This window comes from Ammospiza caudacuta, chromosome Z (assembly GCF_027887145.1).
Source record: "Ammospiza caudacuta isolate bAmmCau1 chromosome Z, bAmmCau1.pri, whole genome shotgun sequence".
Classification (NCBI taxonomy): domain Eukaryota; kingdom Metazoa; phylum Chordata; class Aves; order Passeriformes; family Passerellidae; genus Ammospiza; species Ammospiza caudacuta.
Window position 1 is genome coordinate 23,601,590 of NC_080632.1, and position 17,122 is coordinate 23,618,711.

A 17,122-nucleotide genomic window follows, 5' to 3' on the forward strand; every position below is an offset into this window, starting at 1 on the left:
CCTGGTGCTTGCTTTTAAGGCAGTTTGTAACAAGAGGGCTGAACCTCCATTGCTCTTTGTCCTCTCGCCTGTATCTATAAGCTGCTGCATCTGCCTGACCTGAACCTGCAACAGAGGTTGTGACACTTGCAACTGAGGTGGACTATGGGACAGTGAAGATAGTCCTTATTTACTCTCCTGTTCCAAGCACCCTGTAATGTGTTTCAGTTCTCAGATTTTATCATTTATTAGGACTAATAAGAGACCAAAATCAGAATCAAGCTAAAGACAGCTACAGAAAAGAAAAAAATAAGTTTTTTTCTCACACCAACAAAATACTTAAATCTTACACTGTAGTTTGGATTCAGCAAGATAGAAGTCTGTCTGCAGACAAAGGAAGTAACCCTGTAATTCAAAAAAGCAATGATAAGTAGGAAGGAGAGAGCCTACCTAATGAATGATAGAATCCAAAAGTGAGTAAGTGGGATGAGGAAAATGCATGACAAAGAAGAGACATTTTAATTTTTCCAGAATGTCTGCTTCTTATGTTGGTTGAAGAGTTTTGGAAAGGCAGTCAAAGATGCAACAGCAGAAGAAGTATTCTCACATCGCCGATTGTATCAGCTATATCCGCAACACAAGTTTGTGAAGGCAGAGAATGAATATGACAGAAACAGACATGCCCTATAGCAGATGCAAACAAAGAATTAACAATTCAGCTTGATTAACACACAGTTTAAAAATGCACAAGCCCAGTGGTGGGACTCTCAGTAGAACAGTGAATGTCAAATGCTAGCAATGTTAAAATACTAAAGGACTTAAGTCTACCTTAGGCTCTACAGAACAGTAAGTATTGGTCATGTTAGTTCATATTTTACCATTTCACTGTTAAATACAGCAAGGATTCAAAATAAAAGGCAATACAAAGAAGGAAAACTACACAACTCAAGGCTGTTAAATAATATTGGTAAATTACAAGTGGAGAGAGTTTGTCTTTCAGTCACTGGAAAAATAAGTATTAAAGTAACTGATTCTCACTAGCAGAACTACATGCTTGGAGCATTTCCTCTTTTCTTCCCATTCCTCAGCCCAATGACTAAATCCACTCAGATAACACAGGAAAAGAACCGAGTTGTATGGAGACAGAGGGTGCTCCACAAAACCAAGATTTGCTTATGATAGTACAGAACTTAAACAAAAATTTGACCGTTTCACATATTGTGTCAAAGGTGATGGTCAATAGTCACCTAAACAAAACCCTAATTCAACCGAGTCCAAAACATCTGAGAGGGACTGACCTCCTCATGATCAATCTTGGGACATAGCTTACGCTGTCTGACAGCCCTCTGTCAACCCACCATAGTCCACGCAAATGTGTATTCCTCAGTAGCTTGAAAAGGTCTCTGGCTAATTGATCTTATTTGGATATGACAAAAGGCTATGTACCCTCCCATTAAAAGCTACAAACTAGTATGAGATCAAACAATTACATTTTCAAGATATTCAGTTCTAGTAAACGTCCATATGTGACTTACTGTAATTTCAACAAATGAGGTAAAAGTAGTGAGTTCTCCTTTCACTAATATTTAGTAAGTTCCACAAGCCATGCAGTAAGCTGTTGTGTTCAGCCACAGAACACTAACTAGCAACTGAGAAGAGGCATACTAAGTCTCAACAATAAGACAGATGCAAGACTTATTTTGGGCAGTCACCATAATCTAAACAAACAGTTGTAGAGAAGAGTATGAAAACTGAACAGAATGTTTTCAGACAGCAAGTACTCACTGTCCAGTACTTCAGAAGTTGCTAGATGAGCTCTGCAGATGTGGCTGGATGTACAGTTACTGTTTTATTCCTTGCCCACTACACTTACTATGGAAGCAAAGGAAATCACACAAAGCAAAAAGCTACACACATCTGTAAGGTAAGAGAAATAAAAATAAGGTGTAGGCACAGCATAAGCCACTCCACATTAAAAAGACAATTTTAGACAGTCCTAATCCATTGCTAGAAAAGGGAAAAACTGCACAGGATGAAATTCAAAAAAGTGACTAAACTTACAGCCTTTAAGGAAGAAACCACTTGCAAGAGCAGGAAGAGAAAACTGCTTCAAACATAACTAAGTGATGAAGGTGCACCCAGAAAGTCATGTGGAGGCAAGAGAATAAGAAAGTGAAGTGTAGTAGTACTTCAGATGGATGTAGTGTACAATAAAAATACAGTAAGATCTAACAGACAGCCATGGGAAAGTAAGGCTTGTAACTTTGTCAAAACTGCTTTTCATCATGCAACAGCTTGTTCTCCTTGTACACCTCCCTGCCCTGTGTCTGTCCATGTGGTTTTTCCAGGGAGAAAAGTTTAATGCCACTGTCCCAGTTACTTCTATAGAATGCTTAAGGACAAACCAAAGCAGTGCAGCTTTTGCAACTTTTACAAAATAGAGGACCTGGCCTTCCTAAGCCATATTTAGAAGTTTTAACAGACTAAGCATAAGAGCCAACAGCTAAAAACACACTTGAAGTGGATACAGAGGTGCAGTATCTACAAATCTAACTTACCTGACCATTATAAATACTTTAGTGCAGTATTATGCACAAGTAACACTTGAATTCTGAAAAAAACCTACATATGTAATCATATGAATAATGAATAATATATGAAGAAACATATTTCACAAGCTGTAACACAATATCTAAAGGAATACAAAGCCTACAGTGAGACTTAGCGTTCAGTATTCTTTTGGAGGGTCTAATTCAAAGTATTCAGTAGTGACTTACCTGCTCTTACTTAGAATTCTTAGTTTCTTAAAACTAAGAAAATTTAGCTCTTAATTTCTTAGAACTAAGAAAACTCTTTAACACTGCATAGAATTTTATTATGAGCTAAAATGTATAAATTGTACAGACTGGTTAATATTGGTCATAAGGAGGTAATAGAATTACTTGAAATGGGACTGATAACCTGATCAGAAAAAAAAAAAATCACACAATACGAATCTGAAAACATATACCTCTAAACATGAGAGTATTCATACATGCAATACAGGGCACAGGAGACAAAGAGTGCCTCTCACACTGTCTTGAAGACATAGAATTCCACCTGGAAACCAAACTGATGAGCTTATTTCCCTGCAGGTATTTTCCCCTTCTCACATCTATTCTCTTAATTTGTACATTTCACCATTCCATCTTTTTAATTCCTCTTTTATTCATGAAGGCCCTATCTAATAATTCAATTCTCCATGCTGCTTCAGCCCCCACCTGCTAATGTTTCAAAAGTTTTCAGTATTTACAGTAGGGCAAGTAGTACTTACAGACAGGCTCTTTACTGCAACATTCTCAATTCTAGTACATGACTGTTGAAGTAACTTTTGTATTAATATCATACATAAAATCTCAGGGGGTAGCTATCAGTTATAACAGCTCAAACTTGGACAAATATGCTGAATATACCATTTCTGGAGTAAACTCCGTGCCTTCATTTAGAACTCTTATCAGCACAATTTTTTATTTTTTGTATTTTTTTTTACTCACTTGGCCACAGACTGGATAACTTTAGAAGATGTATCCTTAATATTAGTGAAAAATCGCTCTGTTCCACCCCTCAGAATATCAAAGAACCCTCCATAAGTCTGGTCACATTCCGCAACGGTCAGGCCTAGAGTAGTTGAATAAAAATAATTGTACTTTATTATGGAGCCCATTTCAGGATATGACTTAAACTATGTTGCCTATAAAGCTGGAAGGAAGTGAATGCACATACAGGCTACACCTTGCTGTAAGGCTCGCAGTTCTGAAGTTCTCCTTAACTATGACCTATGCAAAAAAACAGTACTTCCAGCAGTCAGGAAGTACCAGTGATATACCTAACACATTGCTTAATTTGCTGTCTGTAGTTATGAGAAAACATGGTAGAAAATTCTGGAAGTAAGGCATATGTTCCATAGCGTCAATGCAAACATTGCCTTTCTTTAGTACCAGTTTCTAAAGTGCAGCTTATCATAAGCAGATCTACTTAATCTTCTCCAGTAGACACATTTTAATACAGGGCTGCAGAAGCAGCTGGCAGAGTTAAGCTTAAGTTTTAAGCACAACATCCCAGATAGCACAACATCACAGCACAATATACCTATTAATATGATTGTATACAACAAACAGTAGGCATTCTTGCACAAAACAGATGACCAGACAGACTTCTGATTTTAATTGCATTAGGATGTTGGATTCTATCCCAGAAATTGATATACATGTAACTAGTGCAACAAAGGCTACCCAATTTTAACATTTCCCCTGGAAAATTAATATCCCTTGTCTCATTGACAGTTCATCATAATTAATATCAAGTAAGAAATATGAAGCTAGAAGGAAAACTGAATACAATATAGTTCCTTGATATCTTCTACACTAATTGAAGTGCTCCATATTCAGATATAATAGTTAATACGGGTGCAGAAAAAATAGTACAAAACCAGATCTAAATAAGACTATTAAGCTTATTTTCTTTACTGTATTAAGTATTTTCAACTGAACATACTCTAGATTACCTATTTCTACAGACTAAGTATGACAGCTTTGAATTGTATCATTTTGGAGACCTTTTTTTGATTCCATTTAGTTATGCTAATCCAACAACTGTTTTTCTCAGATGGAACCCCATCTCTTCCTCTTCACCACTGACATCCTACAGTGCAACCCTCTCCTGAAGTCTGGCCTGGATAGTATTTCCATAATTAGCTGGATTCACGGCAGCACCAGCTACAGCTGTTCCTGAAAGTACTGACTGGATACCCATTAGACTAAATGCTGCCTTTTTCCTTTGAGGCTGTCATACATGGTTCTTCTGGAAGTGAAAAACTAAATAGCTTTAGACTACTGTCACTGTCAGATGCACTTCAAAATATCATGGGGGCTTCAAGGTCTTTTTGGGCAGGAGAGAAAACAAGACAGGTAGACCCAGGTACTTATGGAAGTATTTCTTCCTCATACAGGCTTTTTGCAGCCTAAAATAAAGACATACGAGGTCAGCAAGTTCCAAGCATTACTGAACTACTATGGTCCATAGCCAGAATATCCCTACAATTTCTTCTGCATTTCCTTATTAAGCTCTCTGTATTCAGCCACACATTAAGCCCATTTTAACATAAAGTGATAAGAACACACCGCAAATAGCTGCTATCTTTTTATGTTATAACACGTCTGATGTTAAATAGTTCCTCTTGAAAAGCAGAGGCAACTGTCGCTTTTTTTACCTCAGAAATTCAGTGTAAAACACAAACTCAGGCTATGTCCTGATTTCAGTACCTTCTGCCACAAGGTAACAACATTTCAATTAAAATACAGAACCAAAGGATTTTTAACAGTTTAAATTCAAACTCCTATTAAACGCGGCTCTTTAGAGAATGCACTTTCAAATATCTTTACCTCATTTAATAAAAAAATTTCAGGGTATAAAATAAGCTATTTTCGCCTGTTTGTCATAACCTGAAGACTCTTCCTCTACAGCTCTTATTTGTTAGATCATTACTGCTTCTCCTAACCACACTTTCATCAAGTTTTAGTTCGCTTATGTCAACATTCCTGCCTCTACGGGTCAATAGTGCACTTTAAATTGTTTTCCATAGGAAACATAATTTTTATATTGCACAGCAATGAACTTGAGAAATTCATACTTGCATATCAACATAAAACAAACCTTGAAAAAAAAATACAAGGCTAGAAGCAATGATATAAATACCAAATAGCTAGAACTAGAGCAAAATATCTAAAATCCCCAAATTACTTTTTTTCCCCCATGGAAGATATGCAATTGTCTTTATACTAAAATGACATCTCTTTTTGAACATACCTGCATTGTACATATTGTTGAGCTGCCCTGCAGGCTTGGAGCTCTGCGAAACAGATGTCACGGATGTCCGAGGCTGAGCATTGTTTCCATAGCCTCCATTCTGCTCCAGGAGCTGAGGAGAATAACACTCCAGATGAGAATTTTCTTGCTAATTTAGCCATCTTGCTATGCTTGGCAAATTACTGCTCCTTGGCGAGAACAAGCAAACTAAACCTCAGGACAAAGCCAAAGAAAGTTAAGATACACTAATTAATGCAAATTAAGCATTAAACAGGAAAGGCCTAAGTGGTTTCAAGTTAGTGTAAGAGGAGTCCTCATATACAAAACTTTTCTGTGCAAGTTAATTATGATAGAACACAGCATGTCAAACAGAATGCTAGCGTACTAAAGATTAAACCAAGAGGATGAAAAGATTTTCAAAAAGCAGTAAGAAATACTAAATTTCTTTTAAGGTCTCTGTGCTTTAAAGGGCATATTTTCAAAGATCCTACAAGTGATACTGACCAATTCAAGTGAACTTCAAAATAAATCAGTGCAAAATTTTCAAAATATGAACAAACAGGGGACCTGCTTGAAATCTTTTACTAAATGCACATACACTGCAGAGGACAAAAAGGAGGCCTAATCAATTATACTCCTTAGACATTTTACCTCTGTGATGGGGGATTTAGGATTGACATTCCTAGCTGCTGCAATCTCCTGCAGTTGGTTCACAAGTTCAGTGATTGACAATCTCTCCTCTGGATTCACTTTCAGAGTAGAGCCTAAAAAAAGGAGATCCAGACAATGTATCAGACCATGAAAAGCTTTTCTCTCAGCTAATAATAATTTTCAATACATTCCAGTGCAATAAGCAAACACCTGAACAGAGTGGAGAAACTACCAAATCAATATCCAAATGTATTTCTCATAATAGTATTCATGAGAAAAAAAACAACACTACATAGAATCAATAATATTTCAAAGAATACACTTTGGGATCAGTTAATAAAGAACATCAGAGGTAACTTAGTGTCTAATACTATTGCAGTCAGATACATTTCTGGAACAATAATTAATATTTCCAGTAACCTATCTGAAACCTGAAGCAAACAATTTTCTAATCAAGTTCAAAGAAACCAAATCAAAACACCAGTTGTTTCAATAGACTAATTCAGATATCAGGCAAGACACTTAAAGGAAACTAAAAAATAACTTTCATATAAAATTTCATAATTTTTCTATAATCAATTAGGATTATTAGTAAAATAAGAAGTTGATGCAGTTTACCTTTTTCATCTTCACATATCAATAACATTTAACTATCAGTAAAACAACTGTTAATAACAACATGTATCCACAAAGACAATGAATAAAGTAACACTGTAAACTTACGAATGAGATCATGAAACACAGAGTAGCGGGTGTCATTTTGTGGGATGACATATTTCCCATTGACTATGCGAAGTTTAGCTCCATCTTCAAATGGATGTTGCCTAAAGCATAGCAAGTACAGGATACAGCCCAGAGCCTACAGAGGTAAATAGAAATACTGCATAGGATCATGGGGACCTTTAGGCTGGAGAATATCTTTACAATCCTCAATTGCAGAGGTTAACTCAGCACTGCCAAATCCACCACTGAACCATGTCTCTCAGTACCTTATCTACACATCTTTTAAATGCCTCCATGGATGGCAACTCAACCACTCAACCACTGCACTGGACAGCCTCTTCCAGTGCACAATAACCCTTACAGTAAAGAAATCTTTTCTAACATCCGACCTCAACATCCCCTTTGCAACTTGAGGCCATTTCCTCTTGTCCTATCACTTGTCATTTGGGAAAACTATTCTTGTCAATTTTTAAAAAATCATTTAGAAATCATTACAAGAAATTCATTTTATGAATTTCAAAGCATACAAAAATGAGTAGTCTTGCCATACTGAACATGTTCAAGAGCAGGATTATTCTTTCAAAAAAAGTTTCACCAGTTTTATTTCCTATCTCCATCCTGTGCTGCAAGGAGACACATTTTATTTGTCAAGACAGAATTTATTCTAACTTAGACATGTTGTTATGCAATACAGCCAGATGTAAAAAAGCTAGATGATTATGTAAGTGTTAAGCAAATTGCTTAAATAACTCTAGGGAGACACACAACACTCTCTCTAAAACGCATCTTCTGATAAAGGTCTGAGGAAAATAAGCCAAAATGACAGTCCCTTTATTCCCTACAGTCAGATGGCTATTCAACTCTTGGAACAAATAAAATTTAAGATCATTTTATGACAAGTTTATTTAAGCCTCAAAAATCACAAAACCTGGACTACTACATCCTGGGGACTTCCAAGTTCCTTCCTGTGTCCAACTTGAGATTTTTTTGTAACCTGAGAAGACAACAACTAACAAAGACAGAAGTCAGCTCTGAATTTTAATCTCTGAAAAATCCAGGTGTTAAGAATTGGCTAGCGTAACTGAAACTGTTACTGAAGTAAGTGTAAATTGATACATGTGTTTTCAGATCAATTAGAATCAAATCAATTAGATATTTAAGATATTAAATATGCTGGCAGAATTGTAATATCATAACAGAAACATGTTCCATTTGACCTATAAAAGTTTGATTATAAAGCACCCAATGCCTCCACGTAACTGTTGGCACAATGAGTTGAAAAATTCCTCCTCTAAGTTTCTTCTGAACCTCAGTATGAATAGTTACTTAAGCATTTGAGCCTTTATAGCCCTCACAAATGAAGCAATCCATTGAAGATGTTCCCTAAGAAAACTGCCCAGTACCTCTAGCCCTCTGTGTGCACCATCTCCAACTGCCTTTGGTTCTCAATTTATCCCAAGAGCTTCTAAGGTCTGAAAGTTATTGAAGTCTCTGAGGTGTAGGGATTTAGTTAATCCAAAATACTTTGAGGACCAGGACCAGAAATAAATTACATATGTTAATTCTGTATATTCTTGCACATTTCTGTCAGGCTGTGGAAAAAAACTCTGTAATGTGTAGCATCATACAGTCCACACTAACTAATCAAGCAGGGCAGTACAGAACATACCATCTACTCTTCCACAAAACACTTGCTCACAAAGTAGATCATCATTCAGGTATAGGAATGAAAGTACTCCCTGTACAGTCAAAGACACTCTGCACATCAGGAGAGAGCACCCACAGCCACACAGGAGAGAAAAGCTCCAAGGCAACCAGCTGAACACACAGGAAACAGGCCACTCAGATTTGATTTTTGCTTCAATTGCTGGAGAATGTTTTTCATTTCCTCTGTTCTACCTGTAACTTAGGATTGTAACTGTGATAAATTTTGGCTGTTTTAAACACTGTCATTCAATTTGGATAGAAGGTAATCTCAGTTACAGCATTACAAGTCCTCAAAGCCAACATCATCCACACAGCCTCAGCACTGCTACACTTGACATAAGAGCCCATCCCCTTGGAACGTTGTCCCAAAGCTGCATAGTCCTTCTACAGAAGTTACCCAGATCCATCTGAACACTCATATGCCAGAAGGTAAAAAAGCAGAACAAGAAAGCAATCAAAAATAGCTAGGAGTAATTTTTTGACCTGCTACTGGTCCTTTACCAGCAACTAATTTCAATCTTCCTTAAGGTGAGAGTGGGGTTTTTAAAAATTTCAGATAGTGTTTGGGGATTGAGGGGACAAGGAAGGGGTGGGATTGTTTGGAACAAATGAAAATATTGTTATTTTTCCCCTGACTAGCTTCAGGCAACAAGCAGCACACTAAAGTTCTACAGTACAGCTGCAGGATGACACAGATATTAGACCAAAGTAAAATTAAGTCAAATTAAACTAAATGAAACCTGAAGAGATTGTTCAGCTCACATTGAATTAAAAGCTGCAGGATGCCTCGCATGGACCATTAAAAATTTTTAATTAGATATTGGTTAGGAGAACCCAGCTTTGAAATTTTGCTCCTTAACAAACATTTCCAAAGTCCACTCCTTTGCTTTTTCAGAAATCTTTGAGAGTGAGAGGATATGAAGGGCCTTCTAGCATGGAGAAAAATCACTTGACAAGAAACAGCCTGTCACTTAGTTGAATTTGAGTTTAGGAATTCACATTAATTTTGAAAACAAGTAGCTAAAACATTTGGATTTAGTGTTTATTTTCTGATCTTTAGACTTGGGTGGGAAATGTACAGAAACCAGTCAGCCAAGTCTAAGAAAGTCTGGACTTATAATGACACCTCATCACATTCCCATTGTGGAGTCAGTGTTGTTGATAATAACTTTTCATCAGTGCTGCTGTTTTAAGACAGCATTACTTCCTTTGTTTTTAAGCTCACGCAGTGATAAACACACAGACTCAAGAGTGTTAATCACTCTACTTGCTTTCTTTGAAAAAAATACAAATCATTTATGCTTCCACAGACAGGACCATATTCTACTGCCAAATACTTTTATATTTTTATTGAATCCAAAGCATAAAGGAAAAAATACAGAACAGTACGTTCCAACTCAGGTATGGTAAATGAAACAGGTCTTGCCAAAACAGGAGACCACCATGTTAACACTAACATATACAGAGTTATTTTAAACAAAAAATAAACTGCAATTACCCTTTTGAGTGAGGCTTTTATTAAACACATTTCTAGTTTTGTTTTTGACTGGACATTAGTAAGACAAACCTGAATGGACAACAAGGTTTGGAAGGAACTTATGAATGAAAAGAGGATGTATCATCTTTGGAAGGAGGGTCAGGTGTCTCAGCAAGTATTTTAGGGTGTTGCTAGAGCATGTAGAAAAAAAGTTAGGGAGGGAAAAGTTCAGTTCGAAATTAGTTTGGCAACCACTACAAAGGATAATAAAAAATGTTTTTATAAATATATTAATGGCAAAAGGAAGGGTAAGATCAATCTTTGTTATCTACTGGATGTGGGAGGGAACTCAGTAACTGCAGATGAGGAGAAGGTGGAAGTGCTTAACACCCTCCTTGCTTCCATCTTTACAGGGAATATGGCTTGTCCTCAGGACAACTGTCCCCCTGGGTTGGCAGATGGTGTCAGGGAGCAGAATGGTCCCCCTGTTGTCCATGAGAGAACTGCTGAGCCACTGATGTTCATAAATCTATGGGCCCAGATGGGCCATCCCAGGGTGAGGAAGGAGCTGGCAGATGGGTTTGCAAAGCCAGTCTCCATCATTTACCATCAGTCCTGGCTCACTGGGGAGGTTCCAGATGGCTGGAAGCTGGCCAGTGTGACGCCCAATCACAAAAAAGGGTGGGAAGGAGGATCCTGGTAATTATAGGCCAGTTAGCCTGACCTCAGTACCTGGCAAGGTAATGGAACAGTTTATACTGAGTGTCATCGTGCAGCATCTACAGGATGGCCAGGATATCAGACCCAGCCACATGTAGGGGTCATGTTTGACCAGCCTGGTCTCCTTTTATGACCAGGTGACCTGCCTGGTGGATGCAGGGAAAGCTGTGGATGTTGTCTGTTTGAACTTCAGCAAGGCCTTTGACACTGTGTCCCAGAGCACACTCCTGGGACAGCTGGCAGCCCAGGGCTTGGACAGGAGCACTCCTTGCTGGGTTAGGAACTGGCTGGATGGCCGGGCCCAGAGAGTGCTGGGGAATGGTGCTGCATCCAGCTGGGGCCAGTCACCAGGGGTGTCCCTCAGGGGTCTGTGCTGGGGCCAGTTCTGTTCAATACTTTTATTGACAACATGGATGAGGGTGTTGAGTCTTTCATTAGCAAATTTGCAGATGACACTAAGCTGGGAGTGTGTGTGTATCCACTGGAAGGTGGGAGGGCTCTGCAGAGAGACCTGGAATGGTTGGATGGATGGGCAGAGTCCAATAACACAAAGTTCAATAAGTCCAAGTGCCAAGTCCTGCACTTTGGCCACAATAACCCCCTGCACCATTATAGGCTGGGGATGGTGTGGCTGGACAGGGCCCAGGCAGAAAGGGACCTGGGGGTGCTGGTCCACAGCCAGCTGGACATGAGCCAGCAGTGTGCCCTGGGGGCCAAGAAGGCCAATGGCTCCTGGCCTGTGACAGGAATAGTGTGGCCAGCAGGAGCAGGGAGGTCATTCTGCCCCTGTACTCAGCACTGGTGAGGCCACACCTCGAGTGCTGTGTCCAGGTCTGGGCCCTCAGTTTGGGAGGGACCTTGAGACACTTGAGCGTGTCCAGAGGAGGCAACAAGGCTGGTGTGGGGCCTGGAACAGGCCTATGAAGAATGGCTGAGGGAGCTGGGGTTATTTCATCTGGAGAAAAGGAGATTCAGAGATGACCTTACAACTTCTCTACAACTCCCTGAAAGGTGGCTGTAGGCAGGTGGGGGTTGGTCTCTTTCTCCTGGCAGGAGCTGACAGAATCAGAGGACACAGTCTCAAGCTGCACCAAGCGCAGAAATGGTCTGCCCAGGGAGGTGGTGGAGTCACAATCCCTGGATGTGTTTAAAAAAAACTGGATGTGGCACTCAGTGCCATGGTTTAGTTGAGGTGTTAGGGCATGGGTTAGTTTTGATGATCTTGAAGGTCTCTTCCAGCCTAGTGATTCTGTAATCCTGGCTCAGGCTGACAGTATTTAATGCACATTAAGAGACCAAACAGTCAGAAAAAATGTGTTTTATTTTTGTTTCTTCACATACCACAAGGACATCACCAACAGCTGTAGAAACTGAACAAGAGTTTCCACAACATCTTGCAACCAATTTAATATACTGAATGAAGTTCCAAGATTCCATAAATTTTTTTTTAAAGCACAAGAATTACATTTTCTCAATTTGTCTTTTGATACATTGCTGATACAGGTAAGAACTGAACAGCTTGACATCTGCCTCTGCAAACTGAGTTGTTAAGCACAGCAGTACTGGGGAGTACTTCAGTACTGCAACATTATGCAGCTGAGGATTTAACATTTGCCTCTAATTCTCACAACAGATTTTTTAGTGAATGTGAACAGCTTATCATCCATTCTGCAGAAAGCATGAATGATGCTTTCTGCAGAATGGATGATTGTTCTCATTCTTGATATCTGTCAGTATTTTAGCTACCTTCCATACCTGGACATAACCATTTTGAACTCAGCCATAGGCTGTCCCAGGATTATATGCATGGCAGGGCACAAAAGGCAATTTGAATCTAAGGACCCTAAGTATTCTGGATTTATGGCGGCAAGCTCCACCTAGGCAACAGTTCTACCAAATGGGAGAGAGTTCAGCATTGTCTCTCAAATAGAAGTCAAGTTTGATCCGGGAAAAATCCTTGCACAGTACATCTCATTCGTTTAACATTTAAATACAGAATCCATACTAAAGTTTATTTTGATCTAAGACATCTAATCAACAAACTAACAAACTAACAGAATGCCTGCAAAATCAGTTTCACTGTGACATGAGCAACTATGATGAAGCAAGAAAAAAGACTTCTTACCCAAATGTCCTGCTTTTCACCAATTGGGAAATTTGAATACAAGTCTATCATTTCTGGTGTCCTGTACATTGGTGTTGTATTCCTTGTGATCTGGAGAAGACAGAATTTATTGAAACAATATTGAACAATGAGCTTTAACTGCATTCAACCAAGGAAACACCCCTCCATGTAGAATGGACAGTACATTTTTAAAAATTATGTAAATGGACATCATTTTTAAAACTCATTTCAGAAACACTTGTCATGGAAAAAACCATCAATTGAATCCCTCAATAGCCGCAACAGCTTTGACATAAGGTCACATGAAGAGTAGGACTCAAATAACATTGCAATCATCAAGAGTCTTTCCAAACAGCAAAGCACATAAAGTGACTGTTCTACATGAGGCAAAAATGGACAGGAACATTAATGCCAAAAATAACAATAAGTCAATAAGTGAATTCACACTCCAGCGCATCTTTCTCACTTTCTCTGCACACTTAATCACAGTGCAGACACATCCAAAGAGAAACTCTGGTCATAAAAATATCTGGGAAGACCTTTTCTACCATCTTTTTGCACAGACTATACAAGACAGTGGTACGACATCATCATTTCATCAGTGCAATGCTTTCCAAGAATACCAAATTGCAAAACAGGGGCTTGTGATGTCAGAAGCTGTACATATGAACTTAAGTGCATTTCTCCCGCTGACGTACTACACCAGATTTACTAGCATTACTCTCAAGTCTAAACTAACAACAAGTGCACTTTGCAAAAGCACATTGCAAGCTAGATTTGGTTACTGTAGTCCAAGGCACTGTAATACTGCCCATTGCTATTCTGCAGAGCAGACTTGCCTCTCATTTACAGATCATTCAACTGAGGAAAAACAGATCAGAAGATGGACATCAGTGTGGCACAACCAATTTCTTGTCCAGTGCCATTAGAAGAAGCCCTAGCAACCATTTTAACTTTCACAGCAGATTGCAGAATGGGCACTGACTGTGCTGAAGTGTTTCCACATGTAGCTACTGAACACAAGCTATGACTGTAACTGCAGAGGGCTTTTGAACTCTTGCAAAACAAATACAAAACCAAAACTTAATAAAAACACTCTAACTGAAAAAATCTTCAGTTGTCTTAGATGTCTCATGTATTGATACTAGATTAATAGTAACAGTTAAATTATTCCACTGTTGATATTAGAATTAAATCACATTAAAATAGTCTCACCTCTTCTTCAACCACTGCTCTCTTCTGTGCAGACCAGTTGTAGTCAGGATAGTAAGCTATAGTTGTAGCACTACCAAAGTCACAAAGTTTAATTGTCCCCTGATTGCTAATAAGCAAATTTTCCACCTTCAAAAAGATGTAGAGAAATAGATTAAAATACATGTCTTTTTTGCCCTAACACACATGCTTTTATACATATCATCTTACTTGTGCGTACATATAAAAACTAATGACCTCAGCCCAAAAAATCAGTTACAGGAAAACAAAGATTTCAGACATTACTGTAGTTTTATATGGTAGCAATATAGTCAAGTTTTGAAAGGAAGCACCAAGCACACCATGAACAAGAAACATTCCAGAGATCAAAAAATAAACCCCAGGGGAAAAAAAAACAAGTAATTTCATTAGAGTCTAAGAAAAGGCCAGTTTTTCAGATGAAAACTTGTAGAAATGGTGTCTTAGAATCCAAACGTTTTCAGGCATAAAACCAAGTACTGTTAGCTCAGCTGCAGTGGGATGAAGGCTAGGACTCCTACAGGCAAAAACAAGGAGGTTCTAGTAGAGAAGGAGGCTGCCAGGAGACACCCATAAAGAAGCAGCTGTGACCCTGTGCAGAGAGAGAAAACAGCTACTTGAGAAACATGTGCTCCCTGGATAGCTCATCATCCATTATCCCTGCCTTTTTCTTCTTCATAAATTCCAACTGTCCTATATTGTTAACTGAAATGTGGAAGAAACTTGAGGAAAGAGTAGAAGTATTGGGAAGATGTACTTGGAGTCTTAATCACAAAAGGACCAAAAATAAAATTGGTACGTCTGTATAAAGTTACGAAAAGGTGTCAAAGTTAATTGGCCCAAAACTCTGACTTACAGTTTTGTATGCTGCTGACCTTAGCTTAGACTGCTAAAAAGGGTAGCACAGTTAAATGATCCCTACTTGGCTCCTGGCTGTAGTAAGGCCACTGCCCCCTGCAGCACAACAATCATTTAATCTTGTTCTTCAGCCTCTGCAACATGAGACCAGCATAAACCAAATTCCTGTCTTTTCCCATGTTTTAGCTCTGTCAGGAAGATACATTCCTCGAGAATAAAAAAAGTGGTTCTGAACTACAGCATCAGCTCAATGTCTATGCAGCTGGCTATGAAAGAAATGGTGTATTTATTTGTAAATAGGTTTTTTACTTTTTTTTTTCAGAAGAGAGATGCACCTTTTCTACAAAAGCTAGGGGCTGGCATATAGAAATTTCAGTGAAGAATGGTTAACATGTCTTTGACAGAACCTAAAAGCCTGTTCAATGGTACCAAGTGAAAAAAACAGAAAGGGAGTGCTGTCACCAACGCCAGGTTTATATTTATGAGCTATACTAATAGCTAACATCAAAGCGTTCATCAAGAGTGTTGAAAATAATTAACACACTTACTTCTAGAAGCGGTCTTATTTTCCTTTCCCCAAAGTAATTGAGTACATGAAAAAATTTTCCTATTTTTATATCAAATGAAATCACATCAGGCTGGATAGACATGTGTGAAATTTAGACACTATTCCAAGAATAAGAATCTCCTCTGTCTTATTTTTTTATGCTAAGGAAAATTCAAATATATTCATAGCACAGCAGAATCTCACTGATGATGAGGGCTTCTTCATCTAAGGCATATTGGGCAGGTAAAGGTGAACCCCTGTCTTGAAAATACAAAATTCAAACCCAGGTAACCTTTCAAACCTCCAAAGCTCCTAAAGGTAGAACACTTTCTACAGCATAAGCCTATAGATTCCAGGTAAAGGCTAATTAATTAAAAAAAAAAACCCAACAAAAAACAAAACAAAACAAAAAAAAAACACCAAAAAAAAAAAAAAACCCACAACACCCAACCAAACAATCCCCTAATAAACAAAATCTAACCTGAATTATGCCTACCAAATTTTACAATTCAAATTAAAAACAAGCACTAAAGTACAATGCAAGTTACCAATTCTAAAACTAACAGGTTACTACACATTCTCAAAGGCAATGTAATCCCTCACAAATAATTCAAAATTCTTCTCCTTCAAGCTTTACCTATTCTATTAAGGCACCTACTTAACCAGAACTGCACTTCATTAGTTGTAACTGAAGATTTTATCAAAAACAAAATACTTAGGCTAACTCAATAAGCAAAACATGATACACTTCTTTTCTGCCAGCTTGTTTCAGATAGACTACAAGCAGTTTCTAAACAGCAAGCACAAGTAGAAGAAGTTGTTTGAAGAGGTGTAAGTATTTCAGTGATGACCTTCGCACTCAACACTTATGGCAAGGCAATAGATCTAAGCACTATGCTCAAGAATCGTTTTTAACATTGATCCATCCCAACAGGCTCCTCTGCTGTTCAGAAGTTCGGCCTTTATTTAAATATTGTAACATACCTTTAAGTCTCTATGAATAATAGGAGGCTTCTGCTTATGCATATGCTGCACTGCTCTGCAGGTCTGATAAAAGATCTTCAAAACTGTGTCACAAGAGATAGGTCCTTTGGATTCTACTTTCTTTAAGAATTCCACCAGCTGTCCTGCAGGAAGTGAGAGAAATTCGCATAAGCACACAGAGAACACTGCAAATTCTGAAAGCTTGACACAAATAGACCCTTCTCAAAAAAGGCTTACAATCTTGAGTTGTATTAAATAGATTTTCTGAAAATGGCAA

General features: G+C 38.3%; 1 protein-coding gene across 1 annotated transcript in view; it reads right to left on the reverse strand.

The window, feature by feature from the left end:
- GAK (cyclin G associated kinase) overlaps positions 1-17,122 on the reverse strand; it is a 68,373-nt gene that overhangs the window by 41,285 nt on the left and 9,966 nt on the right. Inside the window, exons 5-11 of the mRNA XM_058823451.1 lie at positions 16,846-16,988; positions 14,442-14,567; positions 13,227-13,316; positions 7,198-7,333; positions 6,475-6,587; positions 5,824-5,935; positions 3,513-3,636 (exon numbers count right to left, since the gene is read on the reverse strand). Of these exons, the coding sequence (XP_058679434.1) occupies positions 3,513-3,636; positions 5,824-5,935; positions 6,475-6,587; positions 7,198-7,333; positions 13,227-13,316; positions 14,442-14,567; positions 16,846-16,988 (844 nt within the window). The remainder of the gene's footprint in view (positions 1-3,512; positions 3,637-5,823; positions 5,936-6,474; positions 6,588-7,197; positions 7,334-13,226; positions 13,317-14,441; positions 14,568-16,845; positions 16,989-17,122) is intronic.